Below are 17,302 nucleotides of genomic sequence, written 5' to 3' on the forward strand. Positions count from 1 at the left end.
TAAGCGAGTCCGGCTTGCCCATTGACTTTGCTTGCCAGAAGGTGGCAAAAGGAGATCACATGACCCGGGAAGGCTGTATCCATCATAAATATGAGTCAGTTGCCCAAGATGCTGAATTTTGATTACATGATCATGGGGTTTCTGCAACGGTTATAAGTGTGAAAAACATTCATCGATTATTTTTTCCACTGCCATTATAACTTCAGATGATCATTAAATGAACGGTTGTAAGTTTTGGACTATCTGGATAGCTAGCTAGATAAAGAGACAGAGAGAGAGGGAGGGAGGGAAGAAGGGAGGGAGGAAGCAAGGGAAGGGAGAGAGAGAGAGAGAGAGAGAGAGAGAGAGAGAGAGAGAGAGAGAGAGAGAGAGAGAGAGAGAGAGGAAGTAATGTGCTCCTTACCAAATAGTTGCCCTATATAAGCCCCCTTTGAAAGGAATGAATCATGCCAGCTTGAGTAACAGTTAAGTATTTCTGTGCAACTTCTTGAAAAGGTTGCTGCCCTCTTTTTCAATATGGAGGAAGTAGACTTGGTTCACTGGATTTCTCAATCTGACTTGCAGACCATTAACTCTGTTGAGTTGGGTGATGTCTATCTAATATTCCATTATCCATCTATGAATAACTCCGAAATCACTTTACATTTCCATCATAAAAATAATTGAATATTGTGAACAAAATTCAGTCTCCATCTTAGGCCTCCCAGATGTTATCTCCTGTTGTTGGTCTGTTAACATAGTCTTTCTATCGAGTTACGCAGGTTGTTAAATGTGAAGCATGTTTTAAACCTTAAAAATATATAAGATAAATACATTGGCTGGGAGATTTTTGCTCTCCAAATGAGGCTTTGCAACCTCTGCTTAATAATAGAATTCAAGATTTGAATTCAAGGCCACATAGAAAATCCAAAAATGAGTCAAATAAATGACATTAATGCCATTTTATAATGCCTTGATAAGGCCACACTTGGAATACTGCATCCAGATTTGGTTGCCACGATGTAAAAAAAAAATGTTGAGACTGGAAAGCGTGCAGAGAAGAGCAACAAAAATGATCATGGGACTGTAGGCTGAAACATAGAAGGAACGGTTTTGGGAATTGAGTATGTCTAGTCTCATGAAAAGAAGAACTAGGGGTGACATGATAGCAATGTTCCAACATTTGAGGGGCTGCCACAAAGAAGAGGGAGTCAACCTGTTCTCCAAAGCACCTGAAAGCAGGACAAGAAGCAACGGGTGGAAATTCATCAAGGAGAGAACCAAGCTAGAACTAAGGAGAAATTTCTTGACAGTGAGAAATTCACCAGTGGAACAACCTGCCTCCAGAACCTGTGGGTGCTCTGTGGCTGGAGGTTTTTTTTAAAAAAAGACGGGACAACCATTTGTCTGAGCAGGGGGTTGGACTAGAAGACCTCCAAGGTCCCTTCCAGCTCTGTTATTCTGTTACTCATCTGATTTAAAAGGCTCACATGTGAAACAAGAATACAAAGTGCATAGATGACACGCAAGAAAGGGAAATGACACAATGCAATATTTATGAATATTCCCGTATGCGGCTTCCTCTTTGAGTCTAGGTTGCTTACGGTGCAATTAAAAAGAAGTGTGTACAGGCAAATTCTTTGCATTTGCAGAAATGCCCAGTGGCACCTTGCATTTGGAAGGTAAAACTTCAAATCTGAGAACTTTGGAGGCAGATGGATGGAAGTGGAATTGTGGCCTGTGGAGCTGTATTGATATAGTATCTCTGTGTTTGGATTTAAAACATATAACCACAGATAATAATACAATAACAGATGGTTAACAGAAGGATGTGAAGATTAGTGTAATGGTTGAGCTAACCTGTTAACTGTTGTCGTTTTTTTTTCCTTTCTCTTCCCCCCCCCCCCCCCGTATATACATTACAATTGATTCTCTCAGCTGGAATATCTATTTAATATGCTATTTTTTTGTCAAATAAGGATGGGAAAGCTTGTCATTATCTGTAGATCTGTTACGTAAGGGGAGGAGAACCTATTGGCATTTTTTAAAAATCTTTCAGCACCCAGATATTTTCTACATTGGTTCTTTTTAAAAAAATCTTTTCTTTTCCCCTTTAATCCTCGACTTACAGTAGTTTATTTAGTGAGCATTTGAAGTTGCAACGGCATTGAAAAAAGTGACTTATGACCATCTTTCTCACTCAATGACCATTGCAGCATCCCCGTGATCAGGAGATTTACACTCAGATGCTTGACAACTGGTTCCTATTTATGACAGTCGCAACATCCCTGGGTCACCTGATCCCCCTTTGCAACTTCCTAACAAGCAAAGTCCACGGGGAACCAGGTTCACTTAACTTGGGATAAAACTCAACCAATTTCTCACTTAGCAACATACATTCTCAGCTCAATTGTGGTCGTAAGTAGAGGACTACCTGTATATAAGAGGAAGAGAACCTACTGGTTTTTTTTTTTTTAATCTTTCAGCACCCAGATATTTTTGACATTTGGAGGTTTTTTTCCTCTTTTTTTCCTCCTTTCTTTTGTACACAAAAAAATCCCACATTTTTTTTTTCTATCGTAAGTCTTGGATGTTAGTTTTTCTGGTTTTTTTTTCTCTTTTGTGTTTTATCCTTGTCGACGAACAAAAATATTTTTTTAAAAAAAAAACAAAACACCACACAAATATTTAGTCTAACTAAACTCTCAGTAATAGCCGTGAAAAGCTGAGTTGGGAAGCGCTATAACCAGTGGTGGGATTCAAATAGGGGAACAACCGGTTCTCTGCGTGGATGCCGCTTCTGGAAGGCCATTCTGGGCCTGGGCAACAAAAAATTAGCTACCGGTTCTGCCGAAGTGTTGCGAACCGGCTGAATCCCACCGCTGGTTATAATGATAGTCTACGTCAGACATGTCAAACACAAGGCCCGGGGGCCGGATTCAGCCCGCAAAGTGGTTTCATGCAGCCCGCGAAGCCATCCTAGAAACAGTGAGGGAATGGCCCCCACTGCCTTGGCCCTGGCCCAGAGACCCTCCTTCTGCCAGAGACCCTCAGATCTGTCCCACTCCTGCCCAGGCCCCCATAGGCACCCTTGATGCCAACGATGTAGAGCTGGCCACGCCCACCCAGTAGGCCACGCCCACCCTGGCCACACCCACCCACCCCCTTGAGGGCAACCTCAATGCTGATGCGGCCCTCAATGAAATTGAGTTTGACACCCCTGGTCTAAGTAATTGGCTGGATTTAATGTTGTAGTCAGTGCAATATACAGGTTAATAATGAGTGGTTGGAAACTGTCTTTGCAGCGTTCTGTGGAAGTGATTGCCACTTTTGCTTATGCGTTAGTTGAGGATTGTGACATACAACCCACAAGGTTCAATGACATTTCTCCCCGAGGTATGTGGGTGGAACTGTGAGCTCAAGCTAATTTGAGTGTATAGCATGGAAAAAGCTCCGTGTTTGAGGAAGTCACAGCTAATTGAAAATAGGTGAAAGCAGCCAAGGTGCCTTTTCTGTTCTTTATATTTTTTCTGTATGGCCTAATCCACCTACCACTTTGATGACACAGTTGGGAAGGATCCAGCAAAAGTCATCCTGGTTTGATTTCTGTAGTCAACCAGGTCAACAAGTGGCTCCGGGTGTTGTTACATCATAACACATAAAAATAATTTAAGGACAATTAAAGCAGTACAAAATATGGCACCAAATAAAGCTGTTACTATGGATGTTAATACAAACAAGAAACCAGGCCTTAAACATATTCAGGGCCCCAGACCCCAATGCACAACCCAAGTCCTCACAGCCTCATGAAAGGGCAACAGGGTTGGATCATTCTGATATCTAAATGTGGAATATTCTAGAAGGCGGGGGCTGTATGGTCTCCTGGTTCCCACCAACTGACGTCCCTTGGCTGAGGGGACCCACAGCATTTATTTGTTTGTTTATTAAATTTATATTGCCACCTACTTATTCACAGAGACTCTAGGTGGCTTAGAAGCAGTAATAACACAAAGTAGGGGGTAAAAATATCTCGCTCAGTTATGATCGTAATTCAAGGACTACCTTTATTTTGAATGCGGCCATTAGATCTAGCTAAAATGCTGGTCTATGTTCTTTCGGATAACTGCTGCTCACCTCGGGACTTCGAAATGAGGAAAAGGGAGAAAAGGGATGGAAAGCTTGGGGATCAGGCTGCCTTTAGAAGACTCCTTTACAAGTTCTAATCCCTGCCTCCCTCTCTCTCCTTCGTTCTTTTTCAGATGCATTGTGGATAATCGAGTGACGCGGGTAGCGTGGCTGAACCGCAGCAGTATTCTTTATGCGGGCAATGACAAGTGGTGTTTGGACCCCCGAGTGGAGCTAATTGCCAACACGAAAACCCATTATGCCATCCGGATAAATGACGTGGATGTGTATGACGAGGGACCTTATACTTGCTCAGTACAGACGGACAATCACCCCAAAACCTCACGGGTCCATCTCATTGTGCAAGGTAAGGCTTGGCGGGAGACGCTCGCTCTGGTCTGCTCCACCTTGGAGGGAAAGACTTCAGACGCACAATCCAAGAAGGTGTCACACTCTGGAATATGCCAAGGAACCTTCAAAGAAAGATCAAGCGCTCCTATGACATTTAGTGCTCCAGCTGCTGCTGCAGCAGCTCTGGGGAATTCATGTCCCTTTGTAGAATTCAGAGTAGCTGATGTTCTCCTTTTGTGGCAGTCTGAAAAACACAGCAATCTTGTGACCAGATGAGTAGTTGCCCTTCAGGCCGTGGATGCACAGGGACTCATGGCTGATGATGTGTTTGACCTCTCCCTCAGGCTTAGTTGGATCGTCTCCTGCACCATGTATGTCACTGAGCAACCCAAAAAATTCCCAAGCATTTTTCTAGCATCTTCCTCCCCTTCCTTCCTTTTAAAGCAATCAAGGCAAAAAAAAATAGAGCAAATGTTCTCCTCCAAGCATATACATCTTTGTACTCACGAAACAACTAACAAATGTGTTTCCAATCTTGGCGTTTTTCTGTTATCTTTTAAACTTAGGGCGTCGGTTCGCAATTCATGCATCAAAGCCGATCACATTTTTTTTAAAAAAAATCAAAGCTATAAAAAAATCATAGGAGCTGGAAAGTAGTAATTACTTACCTATCCTTTCTGAACCTCTGGTATTTAAAATCAATCCTGGGTCTGTTTGTTGTTTTAGTGTTTTATTATTTCGCTTTCTTCTCTTCATAAATAATTGTGGAAGGAAGATATACGATTTCCTCAAGAGAGCATCACGTTCTGTCAGTGGAAGGTATTACAAGGTCTTGTTCTTTGAAGGAGGAGGGTAACTAGTTATCTAGACTGAAAGTTGCTTTTGCTTGGCTTTGAAGTTAATTGGAACTGGGAGCATTCAGAATATTGTAATACCTAGGAAAGGTAAATTTGTATGTGGCTTTCAAAGTCTCCTGAATAAATTGTGGCCATCTCTGAAGCAGACTGAAAAAAAGCAACAACTGTGGAACCGTAAAAAAATCATAACTATTTAATTTATTAAGATGGGGTTTTTTTGTGTTTTGTTTTTGTTTTAATGGCAAGAGTTCACAAATCTTCCAGGCATTTGCAAACTGTTGTCTCAGGTGCCGCACAACTTATCTAATTGTGCTGTGTTCAATAACAGATGGACGAATAAATTTCAGGCTACAAAGACCGGAAAGACAGTGTTATTTGTTGTTCTTTGCCCCACTGGGAGAAATGTTGCCAAATGAATGCCAAATGCCAAATGATGCGCTCTGAAAATCTCTGGGGAAAAGCTTTAATGACCCTCTTCCTCCCAGCCAAACTGGTCCTCTGAAATGCAGCCCCTCCCTCCTGGGAATCCAGACTACATGCCACCACAGTTAGCTAACCTTTAGTACAATGTAAAATCCCAAGCCTTGCTTTACCTTAGGCCAAACCTTTTAACATATGTCAAATTGAGGATTGTTAGGGGGCACAGGGGCCTAGCAGCTAAGATGCTGGGCTTGTCAACTGGAAGATTGATAGTTTGAGACCCAAGCACTATGTGATGGGGTGAGCTCTTGTCATTGCTCCAGCTCCTGCCCACCTGGCAGTTGGAAAGCATGAAAATGCGAGTAGAGAAATAGGTACCCCTTTGGTGGGAAGATAACAGTGTTCTGTGCATTTTGGAGTATAGCCATGCTGTCCACATGACCATAGAAGTGTCTTTGAGAAACATTGGCTCCCTTGGCTAAGAAGCTGAGATAAGTACTGCCCCCTAGAGTCAGACACAACTGGACAGGGAAAACCATTACCTTTTACCTTTCATAAAAATTTAAGACAGTGTCCACGGCATCAGAAATTCAAAGTGGGGGAAAGCATGTCCTTAAATATTCTTTAGAAGGATATAAAAACTAGCTTGCGGGTACCCTGTTTCATTTCCAAAACAATACATAAACACCATCCACATACTCATTGTAACATAGGCATCACTTTATCTCTTTCCTTAGCAATATCTGGTAGTGATATTTACAAAGTGATATTTGTCTTTTCAGTGAAAGATGTAGGGGCGGGGGAACATAATTGTCTGATAATAATCTTTCATGGTGCTGAAAATATACCTTACCATCTGCTGTGGGTGAAATAACCGGCTGTTCCCTGCACGATTCCTCAGTGCAAGTATATTTAAGGGGAGATGTTATTCTTCACCCTCTTTTACCACTCCATTCATGGCCTCCATAAGCAGGGGAGGCATTGTGTCTTTTTCCACCCCCTTGAATTTAAGGGGGTTGGGAAGTCACAAACACAAGAGACCTTTTAGTGCTATCAAATTTACCGACGTTCCTTGAATAGCCATCCAACAATAACAGGGCACATAACCACTTCATTCTGCAGGCGATTGGGAGAAAATGATGGCTATTTTAGCTGGTGACCCGCAGCAGTGACATATTTTGTTGTTATTTTTACACAGTTATTCACACAGATTTGTTACCGTTTTGAATTTTGACACTTGTGAACTTAACTTGAATGCTTGTCAGGTGCAATAAATCAGGAAGCCAGGCAGTTCAAATGAATACAGATTTATTGTATTCATTTGTACTAACAGTACATTTATCATACTGTATTATACTAACACTCTCTACAAGAATCTGAACTACTAATGGTTAAAGCCAATTGGCGGTAGATAAGAGTCAAAAGAATGCAAGGTGGGTGGGACTTAGATATCTTGTGGGTGTGAAGCAATAGCAATAGCACTTAAACTTATATATTGCTCCACAGTGGTTTACAGCCCTCTCTAAGCAGTTTATATAATCTAGGTTCTCATTTTACTGATCTCGGAAGGATGAAAAGGTGAATCAACCTTGAGTCAGTCCTAATCGAACTCCTGGCTGTGGGCAGAATTACCCTGCAATATTGCATTCTAACCACTGCGCCAGCATGGCTCAAGACTAATGATGTGCTTGATCCTTCCCTCGGGCTTAGCCTGGTCATCTCCTACAATGCTCAGGAACAAGATGTGGAATTATAGGACTGCATAAGGTGTTCATGTAAATTTGTTTTCCTTGTGTTTTGGCTGCATAAATGGCTCTGAATAGTGTTGCAGCAGAAGATGTCCTACAAAGTCACAAAGAGCTTAGTTTAGTTCATCTTCTGTCTACACAACAATGGCAGATTTTTCCAACAGTTTAGTATACCTTTGTCAGTCCTGACTAGGATTGAATGAGAGATTTTCTACATGATGAGGATGCTGGCTACGGCCAGGCTGTACCCTGATATTGGTGGGTTTGTCCACCACCCTTAATCAAGTGAGTTGCAGACAAGTAACCCATGACGTGCCATATTTGACTAGTTTTAGCCGACTAAGGTGATTTTTGTTATTGTTGTTTAATGGTTTAAAATATTGTGTAAATCCAATCTATTCGAACAGTTTATAGTTCAAGTACTGTTCAATGGATTACTTTAAAAAGAAACACCATGTTAAATTGATTGTGCAAACTCAGCCACTGGTGCCAAGAGCCAGAGCAATTTGAGATATTTCTATGCTTCACATCTACAATGAAAAATTATATACTCTGTGCTCAATTTATGTAGTGTGTGTGTGTGTGTGTGTGCATGCATGCACGCATGCATGTGTGTGAACAATTCAAGGAAAAGTAGACTGGTGCATTCTGAAGAGCAAAATCTTTATCTTTAGCTCATGGTCTCATTCTTGAAATGATGATATATCAGTTATCTTAAGAATTGTGTAAATATTCTTCCAAAAAGCAGTGATACAGTATTACACAAATACAGTTAGTTGCCACAGTTCGGGGACTTGGGGGTGAGCCTGTAAAGGCCGAAAAATTAAAAGCATCTTGCAGAAATATACCCAGTTGCCAAATAGCAGAGCATAAAGGGTATGACATCTCGACTCATCCTCATCTTTTAGATTTACTATTTGGTAGCATGTGAAGCTTTATCATTTACAACAGCCACTGATCTGAGCAGATATTCATCAAAATAGCCCCTAGCCATCTGCTTATCCCCCTCCTCTACCTTTATGTTCCAGAGGACGAGGAAGAATCCCCTTCAGAGAGGCTTTCTCCATCTCCCACCCCTCCTTTGCATTCAGATTTTGTTTATTGTCTGGGACTCTTCTTCCTGTCTCCCAAGGTTATTCTCACAGCCCATTACACATATTGATTTCAGCACGATCAAAGTGTTCAGCTATAGATTACTGATAAATAACAAGAAAGTAGAGTTGATGGTTGATCAATAGGTCAGCTCACCTTAGATAAGTGGAGATCGCTTGAGTTTGTGTGCAAGAGCCTGAGAGAAAAAGTATGATGATAGAGCTGTGAAGACATCTTACAAGGACAAAACTTTCTTAGAAAAGCACAAACTCCTTCAGATGAAAAACAACAACAACAACAACAACAACAAAAAGTACCAATGGACAATTCCTTCATGAAGGGCAATCAAATTGCCACTGTAGCATGTTCAGCTTCTCCAGACATTTATGCAAGCTAAATAGTATGCAGTTCTGGGGATGGAGAAGAAACAAGAGTACCCCAAACTTATCTTACTGTAGTAATTGCTATCAAGAAGTCTACAGTTTAAAATCAGATTCAAGGCGAAATCCTCAAGAATCCTGACACACAACAGTTTCTTGCCTTATTTTAAGTGCCCGTATAGCCCATATATACTCAAATGAAGTCAATGTTTATTACAGTCAAAGACCAAAACAAATTAAAAACACTCAAGTCATAGTTAACCCAAAGGTGCTTTTTCACGAGACAACTGGACTTTCTTGTTTTTCTTTGAAGATGTTTTTTGCTTCTCATCCAAGAATCTTCTTCAGCTCTGATAACTCATGGATGAGCCTATCTCTGGATCAATTGACCCCTGGATTTTTAACCAAGCTGTCATGAAAAATGGGTAATCCGTGGATTACTCACAGATAAGCCAACTGTGAAAATTAAAACATTCAAAAACTTCAAGGTTTGACTATTTGGGGAGCACATTTTTCATGATAGTTTGCTTAAAAACTCAGGGGTCCTCTTATCCACAGATCGGCTTCTATCCGAGCATATACGGTACATTTAAAGTTTTGGAAAGACGGCCTTTCTCCGATAGGTGTATTCTAAAATAAGAAAAGGTAGAGGCCAAATGAGATTTGTATTTGTCCCTGTGCTGCAAAATATTCTCATCTTGTAGAAGAGATTAAGAAAAGTCCACCTTATCTCGGGGCTGATGAAAATGGACTTTGTGAAGAACCCCAGTCCTTAATCTCACTTAGACACAAGCATTTGCATGATAAAAAAACACAACAACGATGGAAGGAAACACAAGAAGAAGAATTTGAGAGATATTTGGCTTTTCAGCTTCTTATCAGCTTCTTTAGGCTATCTGGTCCTTTCTTTTGTGCTGAAGCAAATAATCGCTCCCAACCACTTTTGTCTGGTCCAAATGAGATTTCCCATTTCTTCTGTGTCCCAGTTAATCTCTTAAATCCTGGCTATTGTTTGATAGTTAATTACCTGTCTGCTCCCATAACACAACTCTGTGGCTCAGGTAAAGACAAGGAAACTCTGAAATCCTACTCACTTGCTGAAAGGAAGAGGTTTCAAGAGAAATTGGGAGAGAAAGGTTTGCTTTGGGGTGTCTGCCGATGTTCTAGAGAAGATGCCTCCAACTTTCTCCGAAGCTTTTCCTAGCTAGATGTGTTCTGCGTAGATATGCATAGATAGTAGATCTTTGTGTTGTGGTGGTGGTTGTTGTTCCCATGAGCCGAATTCCCCTTCTGGTTTCCTCTTTGGACTTGAGCATCCAAAACTCACTTAACAAATGTTTCACTTAGCAACGTAAATTTTGGGCTCCGTTGTGGTTGTAGCTCAAGGACTACCTGTACTGGGTGTTCCAGGCATAGAGGTGAGGATCTGAACAGTGTGAATTCATCTTTTATCTTTGACTCTCAGTCCAGCTGGAGAAATAAAGCAGCCCAGCCCTTGACAGCCCCATCAACTGTTGTCTCAGCAGAGTGACAGTTCTGCATCCGTAAATCTAATGCAGGAAATGGTTTCTTCAAATACAAAGCTGAGCTGCAATATTGTTTGAGCGGGAAAAAGAACTCCTTCGATAATAATAATTATAATAAAAAAAGGACCGGTAAATTTCCTCTTTGCCCTTGCAGTCTATCCATTGTCAAAGGAAACAGACCTAAGGGACTCAGGAGAGACTTTCCGAGTTGTGGCTAGTTTGTTAGGTTGTCGTTTTTTATCAAATGCAGTCAGCAGCTGCCTCCAGAGGGCGGAGTTGTCACTGCTAATCTGTCACCTGCATCTCTCGCCTCTGGTGGGAGAGTCAGAGGCAAATGCATTTTCTTGGATAACTGGGAGCATATCAGGAACAATAGATTGGGTTTAATGATACAGAACAGCGGGGTTGCAGAAGAACTCAAGATCTTTAGTTAAGTATTCCTTTGCCTTTAAAGTTGCAAGGACCTCCTGACAATCAAAGCACCCAAGAATGGGCTATTTAGAGGGGGTGAGAGTTGGGGTGTGACAAGCTTTTACAGCAGGGGTCTTCAAACTTGGCCCTTTTATGGATTGTGGATTTCAACCTGACCCTTTTATGACTTGTGGACTTCAACTCCCAGAATTCCTCAGCCAGGCACGCTGGCTGAGGAATTCTGGGAGTTGAAGTCCACAAGCCATAAAAAGGCCAAGTTTGAAGACCCCTGTTATATAGTCACCCATCACCCTGAAATATCAGCCAGAGTGAAGCAGCTGCAGCAGCCAAAAGTTCCTAAATCAGTGTTTTTCAACGACAACTTTAAGGTGTGTGGTCTCCCAGAATTCCCCAGCTAGCATGCTTTAAGGCAGACATGTCAAACACAAGGCCCGGGGGCCGTATCCGGCCCGCGAAGTGGTTTTATGTGGCCCGCGAAGGCATCCTGGAAACAGTGAGGGAATGGCCCCCACTGCCTTGGCCCTGGCCCAGAGACCCTCCTTCTGCCAGAGACCCTCAGATCTGTCCCACTCCTGCTCAGGCCCCCATAGGCACCCTTGATGCGAATGATGTAGAGCTGGCCACGCCCACCCAGCAGGCCATGTGCACTCTAGCCACGCCCACCCAGTAGGCCACGCCCACCCAGTCCATACCCACCCGGCCCCTTGAGGGCAACCGGAATGATGATGCGACCCTCAATGAAATTGAGTTTGACGCCCCTGCTTTAAGGTGTATTGACTTCAACTCCCAGAATTCCTCAGCCAGTGTGCCTGGCTGAGGAATTCTGGGAGTTGAAGTCCACAAGTCATAAAAGGGTCAGGTTTGAAGACCCCTATCATAGGTTTTTCCTCTCCCTAGCAAAATCAGGATTAGGTATGCTGAAATGGATAAATTTGACTTCTTTGATTAGAGAACAGACATGATCTACGTTTATTGGCGACTGCAAGCAGCTTCTGGACTGTAAAAATCAACTTGTGATTTATGCTTTTGATGATTAGGTAGGAGAGATTATAGAAAGAAGAGTAATATGATATAATTTTAGAGAGAGAGGTTGAAGTATATTAGCATTTATAATGGCTGTGCAGAATACGAGAAGCCAATTTTTTATACTTTTTTTTCCTCTCTTTTCTATTTTTCTTCAACTCGTATTTCTTTTCCTGACCTTTTGGTTTCTCTTTTTGTTCTTTTTCTTTCATTTTCTTCCGTTCTTTCTATTAATTTGTCTTTGTCTTTATCTCTTTGTTTAAAAGTTTCAATCGAAACTATATAGAGAACAAGCCAGGCAAAATAATGAAAGGAAGTCAAGTTATGGAACCATGTGTTAAAACGGAACATCTGATTGGCACAAGCCAATTTGTGGACAGCTGTCGGACAGATGTCTCTTGCTCAATACAGTGAGTCAAGCCTCGACTTACGACCACAACTGAGGCCAATATTTCTGTCGCTAAGTGAAACATTTGTTAAGTGAGTATGGCCTCATTTTAGGACCTTTCTTGCCACAGTTGTTAAGTGAATCACTGCAGTTGTTAAGTTAGTGTCACTTAGGGTTCTTAAGTGAGTCTGGCTTCCCCATTGACCTTGTTGTCAGAAGGTCACAAAAGGGGATCACGTGACCCCAGGGGACGCTGCAGCCGTCATAAACATGAACCAATTTGCAAAGCATCCAGATTTTGATCGCATGACCGTGGGGGAATGCCTCAATGATCGTAAGTGTGAAAAATGGTCCTGAGTCCCTTTTTTCCGTGTTGTAACTTGAACGGTCACTAAATGAAGTGTTATAAGCCAAGGACTTTCTGTATCTACTGGTGACTTTCCCATTCTGGCTCTCAATGGTCTACCCTCCTCATTTCTTTCTTCTGTGCTGTAGAGATTTGCAGTGTTTCCCCGTGACTGATGTCATTTCATACGGTCCTCTTTTTACTTCCATTCGTGGTTTGATATTTCATGCTTGGGTCACTCCAATCCACGAGTTAGAAAAGGGGCGATTAAATCAATTGAAGTTGCTGCAGAGTTCTCATCTTACAAATCACAGTGTCTTTATATACTATCTATCTGTCTGTCTGTCTGTCTGCCTGTCCGTCCGTCCGTCCGTCCATCCATCCATCCATCCATCCATCCATCCATCCATCCATCCTCCTATCTATCTGTCTGCCTGTCCGTCCGTCCGTCCGTCCATCCATCCATCCATCCATCCATCCATCCATCCATCCATCCATCCATCCTCCACCATCTATCTATCCATCCATCCATCCTTCTCCATCTATATATCCATTTATCCATGTATCTCTGTGTGTATGTATGTATGTATGCATCTATCTATCTATCTATCTATCTATCTATCTATCTATCTATCTATCTATCTATCTATCTATCATCTATCTATCTATCTATCTCAGTTGTAACCAATGTCACAAACTTCTAAAATGTACAGTGGGGTCCTCTGTCCATGGCTGTCTTCTTGCAGACCTTTAATTAGCCAACTAGGTTGAATCATTAGTGCCAGAAAGGAGTGGGATTTGGTCTCTGTATATATACAGGTGACCTGCCCTGTCCATGTTGGGAGGGAATGTTCACAGTGGTTTCTTGATTAGGCTGTTGTTTACCGTTTGATTGTTTTGAGTTGGTAGTGCTTTGACTGGGATATTGTTTCTATGTTAATTTAGAATGAATGACACATTTTTTTACTGTGTGCCACATCTTCATGATTGTCTGATCATGTTGCCAATTTAGCCTCCACTCAGAGTTACATGTTTGAAAACAGAGCATCAGCCTCAACTGCTGTTCAATGTTTTGGGTTGTTGTTTTTTTAAAAAAACCATCATTTGCTTTATTAAATATTGATCTTCAGTTGCATTATTAAACTTTTAAGTCTTGAGTATAAATTCTGATCTTTTATTTTGATCTCGCTTCTCTCTCGCCATTCCTCTTGCCCTTCCTGAGCTTTAAATGTTTTTTTTCCCCTTCTTTTTCTTCAAGGACAATTTTTAATTGTAAGAAAGGAAGATTGTTTTATAAAGATTTCCATTCATTGGAGAATACATTATTGATAATGATGATAGAATGGTAAATCCTCTGAAGTACTTACATACTTGCCCCCCCTTTTTTAAACCAACATCCTAGATCTATATTTAATTTGATAAGTACTACAGATTGTCAATGAAACTTGAAATGCCCTTCACAGAGACAAACCTGGAATTAGGCCCAAATCTGAAGAGATAGTACAGGTAGGCAACCTTGGCTCTTTTATGACTCGTGGACTTCAACTCCCAGAAATCCTGAGCCAGCATGGCTCAGCTTGGAAACCTCTCCCTTTCCCCTCAGCATGGCTGGCTCAGGAATTCTGGGAGTTGAAGTCCACAAGTCATCAAAGGGCCAAGGTTGCCTACCCCTGTTACAGGTAGTCCTTGACTTATGACCACAATTTCCTTTGCTAAGCAAGGAGGTTATTAAATGAGTTGCATCCAGTTTATACAACCTCTTTGGCCGTGGTTAAGTGATTCAATGCAGTTGTTAAGTGGCTTGCACGCTTGTTAAGTGAATGTGACTTCTCCCTACACTTTGCTTGTCAGAAACTGGCTAGGAAAATTGCAAATGGCGACCACGTGACCTTGGGAGCTGCAACTGTCATTTGGCATTTTTGCCTACCTATTGAGTCTTTACCAAGAATCTGTGATAGGCAGATGTGGATGTTTGATGGTATTATAGATATTGTTGCAGGATGGAAGCAGTTCCTAGTAAGGCTGCCTTTTGCAATTGACTAATGGCGAATTTGTCAATGCCAATGGTGTTCAAGTGGTGGTCCAGTTGTTTTCAGATTGCACACAAGGCGCCTATAGCCATTTGGAATAAGCACCGAGCTTTCTGGGTTGGGTGCATTAATAAAATTCCACACACTGAGAAAATAATTATATGTGCCATGGTCCCTCTATTTTATGCGCACAAATACAAGATGTAGCTCATGAATAAAGATGCGTGTGTGTATAAACACAGTCCAAAAATAATACAGATAAAAGCAGGGATTAAAAATGTAAGTGTAACTGCAGCCAGAGAGCATTTGTGTATGTGCACACTCCTGAACGCTACAGAGCAGGCATCCAAGTACCTACAACCAATTTGTTTGTGTGTGTGTTCTGTGCTGTTTGATCCACAAAAATCTGCACAGTAATAAAGAGGTAACCGCAGTGACAAAGCAAGCCGCAATGAGAGAAATTGGAAGCTGTGCCAAATTGTTCATGCTCCAATTCCAGAAAAATTAATTTTAGAAATATTTCTTGTTACATTGGAATTCACTAGGAGTGGAATACATTGAAGGGGAAAGCCATAGAATAATAAAGGAATTGAACAGAGAAATGTGCTTATCTCTCAATCTCTGAAATGCTTTCAATCAGTTGTGTGGGAGAACAAATAGCTTTTCTCCAAAAGAAGAGGAATTTATATATTTATTCATGTTTGGAAACCTTTGTAAGTTCTGTAAAATCTTGACTTCCCCAGACATCCCATCCCATCCCATCCCTTCCCTTCCTTCCCACAACACTTTTCTTGAATCCACAAGTCTTAATGTTGCCAAGTTTGAAGACCCTTGCTTTAGAGCAAGGGTGTCCAACCTTGGTAACTTTAAGCTGGCTGGGGAATTCTGGGAATTGAAGTCCACAGGTCTTAAAATTGCCAAGGTTGGACACCCCTGCTTTATAGTCTGCCTTGCACACCATCTATAAGGAGAAATTTCCCGACAGTGAGAACAATCAGTCAGTGGAACGGCTTTGCCTCAGAAATTGTGGGGCTCCAACAGAGGAGGTTTTTAAGAAAAGACTGGACAGCCACTTGTCTGGAATGATAGAGGATCTTCTGCTTGAGCAGGGGGTTGGACTAGAAGTCCTCCAAGGTCCCTTCCAACTGTGTTAGTCTGTTATTAGTGCTACTGTTCATTTAGTCTTTAGTTCCCTCAAGGCCTTTTACACACAAAAAATGGTTAAAACATTTGCTTACATCAATGAAGCAACTGAAACGTGGTCAGTTTTGGAGCATTAGACGAAACCTACTGAGTTCTACATCCCTCAAAACCATGGGGAATGTTCTCACCTAAGAAATGTTTAAACACCCTTGCATGCACAAATATTCTCCCCAAACAAAACTCACAATTCTGATTTCGTAAGAGTTTAGGAAGAAAAATCATCGGAAGTGCAGTATTGGTGGATTTGCTTTGCACCTTAAGACAGAAGATATCTGGGAAGTGGAGACATAGTAAGCCAGGTAGAAATGGGGGAGGGCAAAGAGTTATTATCAAATTCCCAGCTTGCCCTTTCTGATCTGAGGTTCACTGGTAATATCTCCGGCTTCTAATACATTTTGTTCTCAGGAGTGTGCATTGGCCCACTTCCTCCTCAGTCCTTAATTAGTTTCTGGATGATGACATCTCTGTAGAGTATCAACCAGTCTTGTCCCCCAACCTCAGGAGAGATAAAGGAATCTTAATAAAGACATCCTACATTTCTTAGGTGATGGGCTTGACAAGCTTTGTATTAACAAGAAGCCGTGTTCAAACTTTCTCTCTCCCCCCTCTGAACTCCTTCCTTGCACAGTGACATTTCACAAAGGGATTAACAAAACCCCTACCAGCTCCAAAGGCTTGTAGGATATGACAAAGGCAAAGTATCATCTCCTTGCGATGAAACAGCGGAACTTTGCATCCTGTGGATTTTGTGCCGTTATTAATTTTGTAGTATTTGAAGACTGTCCCCAACCTCTGGGCAGTACACACCAAGAAAAGCAACCTAATGAATTACTCTAAAACATATAATAATACGACCAATTATGCCATGCTTTAGTGGCCAGCTGAGATCACCCTATGAGCCAAGGGCCCTCCAGAACAATAGAGTTAAAGGGCAGCATCTTTATTGATTCTGGGCTGATCAGGTGATACTGTTGAGGTTTTGTTCACATGCTGGACAGTGGGTGAGGTCTGGATGGGGAAAAGCAGTGTAAACTCCACCCTGGAAAGACTCGGTGTCTTTGGGTTTCAAGTTCTTCTTGAACAAAGAACTTTCCATTTTCAGTTCTGAAGTGGATAGCACTCCCCCATACCATAAGCAGTGCACAATTTGGGAGGTCTTCCTGGACTCCAGGTTCTTTCACAAAGAACAGGCAGCAGTGTGGGCCAGGGTTCCTGTGGCCAGATCCATCAGTTGCATCAGTTGTGCCTTTGTCACCTCACAGCTGGACTGTGGAAATGGCTTTTAGGTGGAACTGCGCTTGAAGACTTCCAAGAAGATGCATCTGGTCCAGATCATCCTGGGCAGGCCTTAGTATGCATATGTAACACTTTTGTTGCACAACCAGCACTTACATAATACAGG

General features: G+C 41.8%; 1 protein-coding gene across 3 annotated transcripts in view; it reads left to right on the forward strand.

The window, feature by feature from the left end:
* Window positions 1-17,302, forward strand: part of NTM (neurotrimin) — a gene marked incomplete at its 3' end in the record, with an annotated part of 227,829 nt that overhangs the window by 127,225 nt on the left and 83,302 nt on the right. For all 3 annotated transcript variants that reach the window (XM_083368626.1, XM_083368627.1, XM_083368628.1), the window contains exon 2: window positions 4,239-4,471. In XM_083368626.1, the coding sequence (XP_083224752.1) occupies window positions 4,239-4,471 (233 nt within the window). The remainder of the gene's footprint in view (window positions 1-4,238; window positions 4,472-17,302) is intronic.

Source organism: Vipera ursinii, assembly GCF_947247035.1.
Source record: "Vipera ursinii genome assembly, chromosome: 8".
Classification (NCBI taxonomy): domain Eukaryota; kingdom Metazoa; phylum Chordata; class Lepidosauria; order Squamata; family Viperidae; genus Vipera; species Vipera ursinii.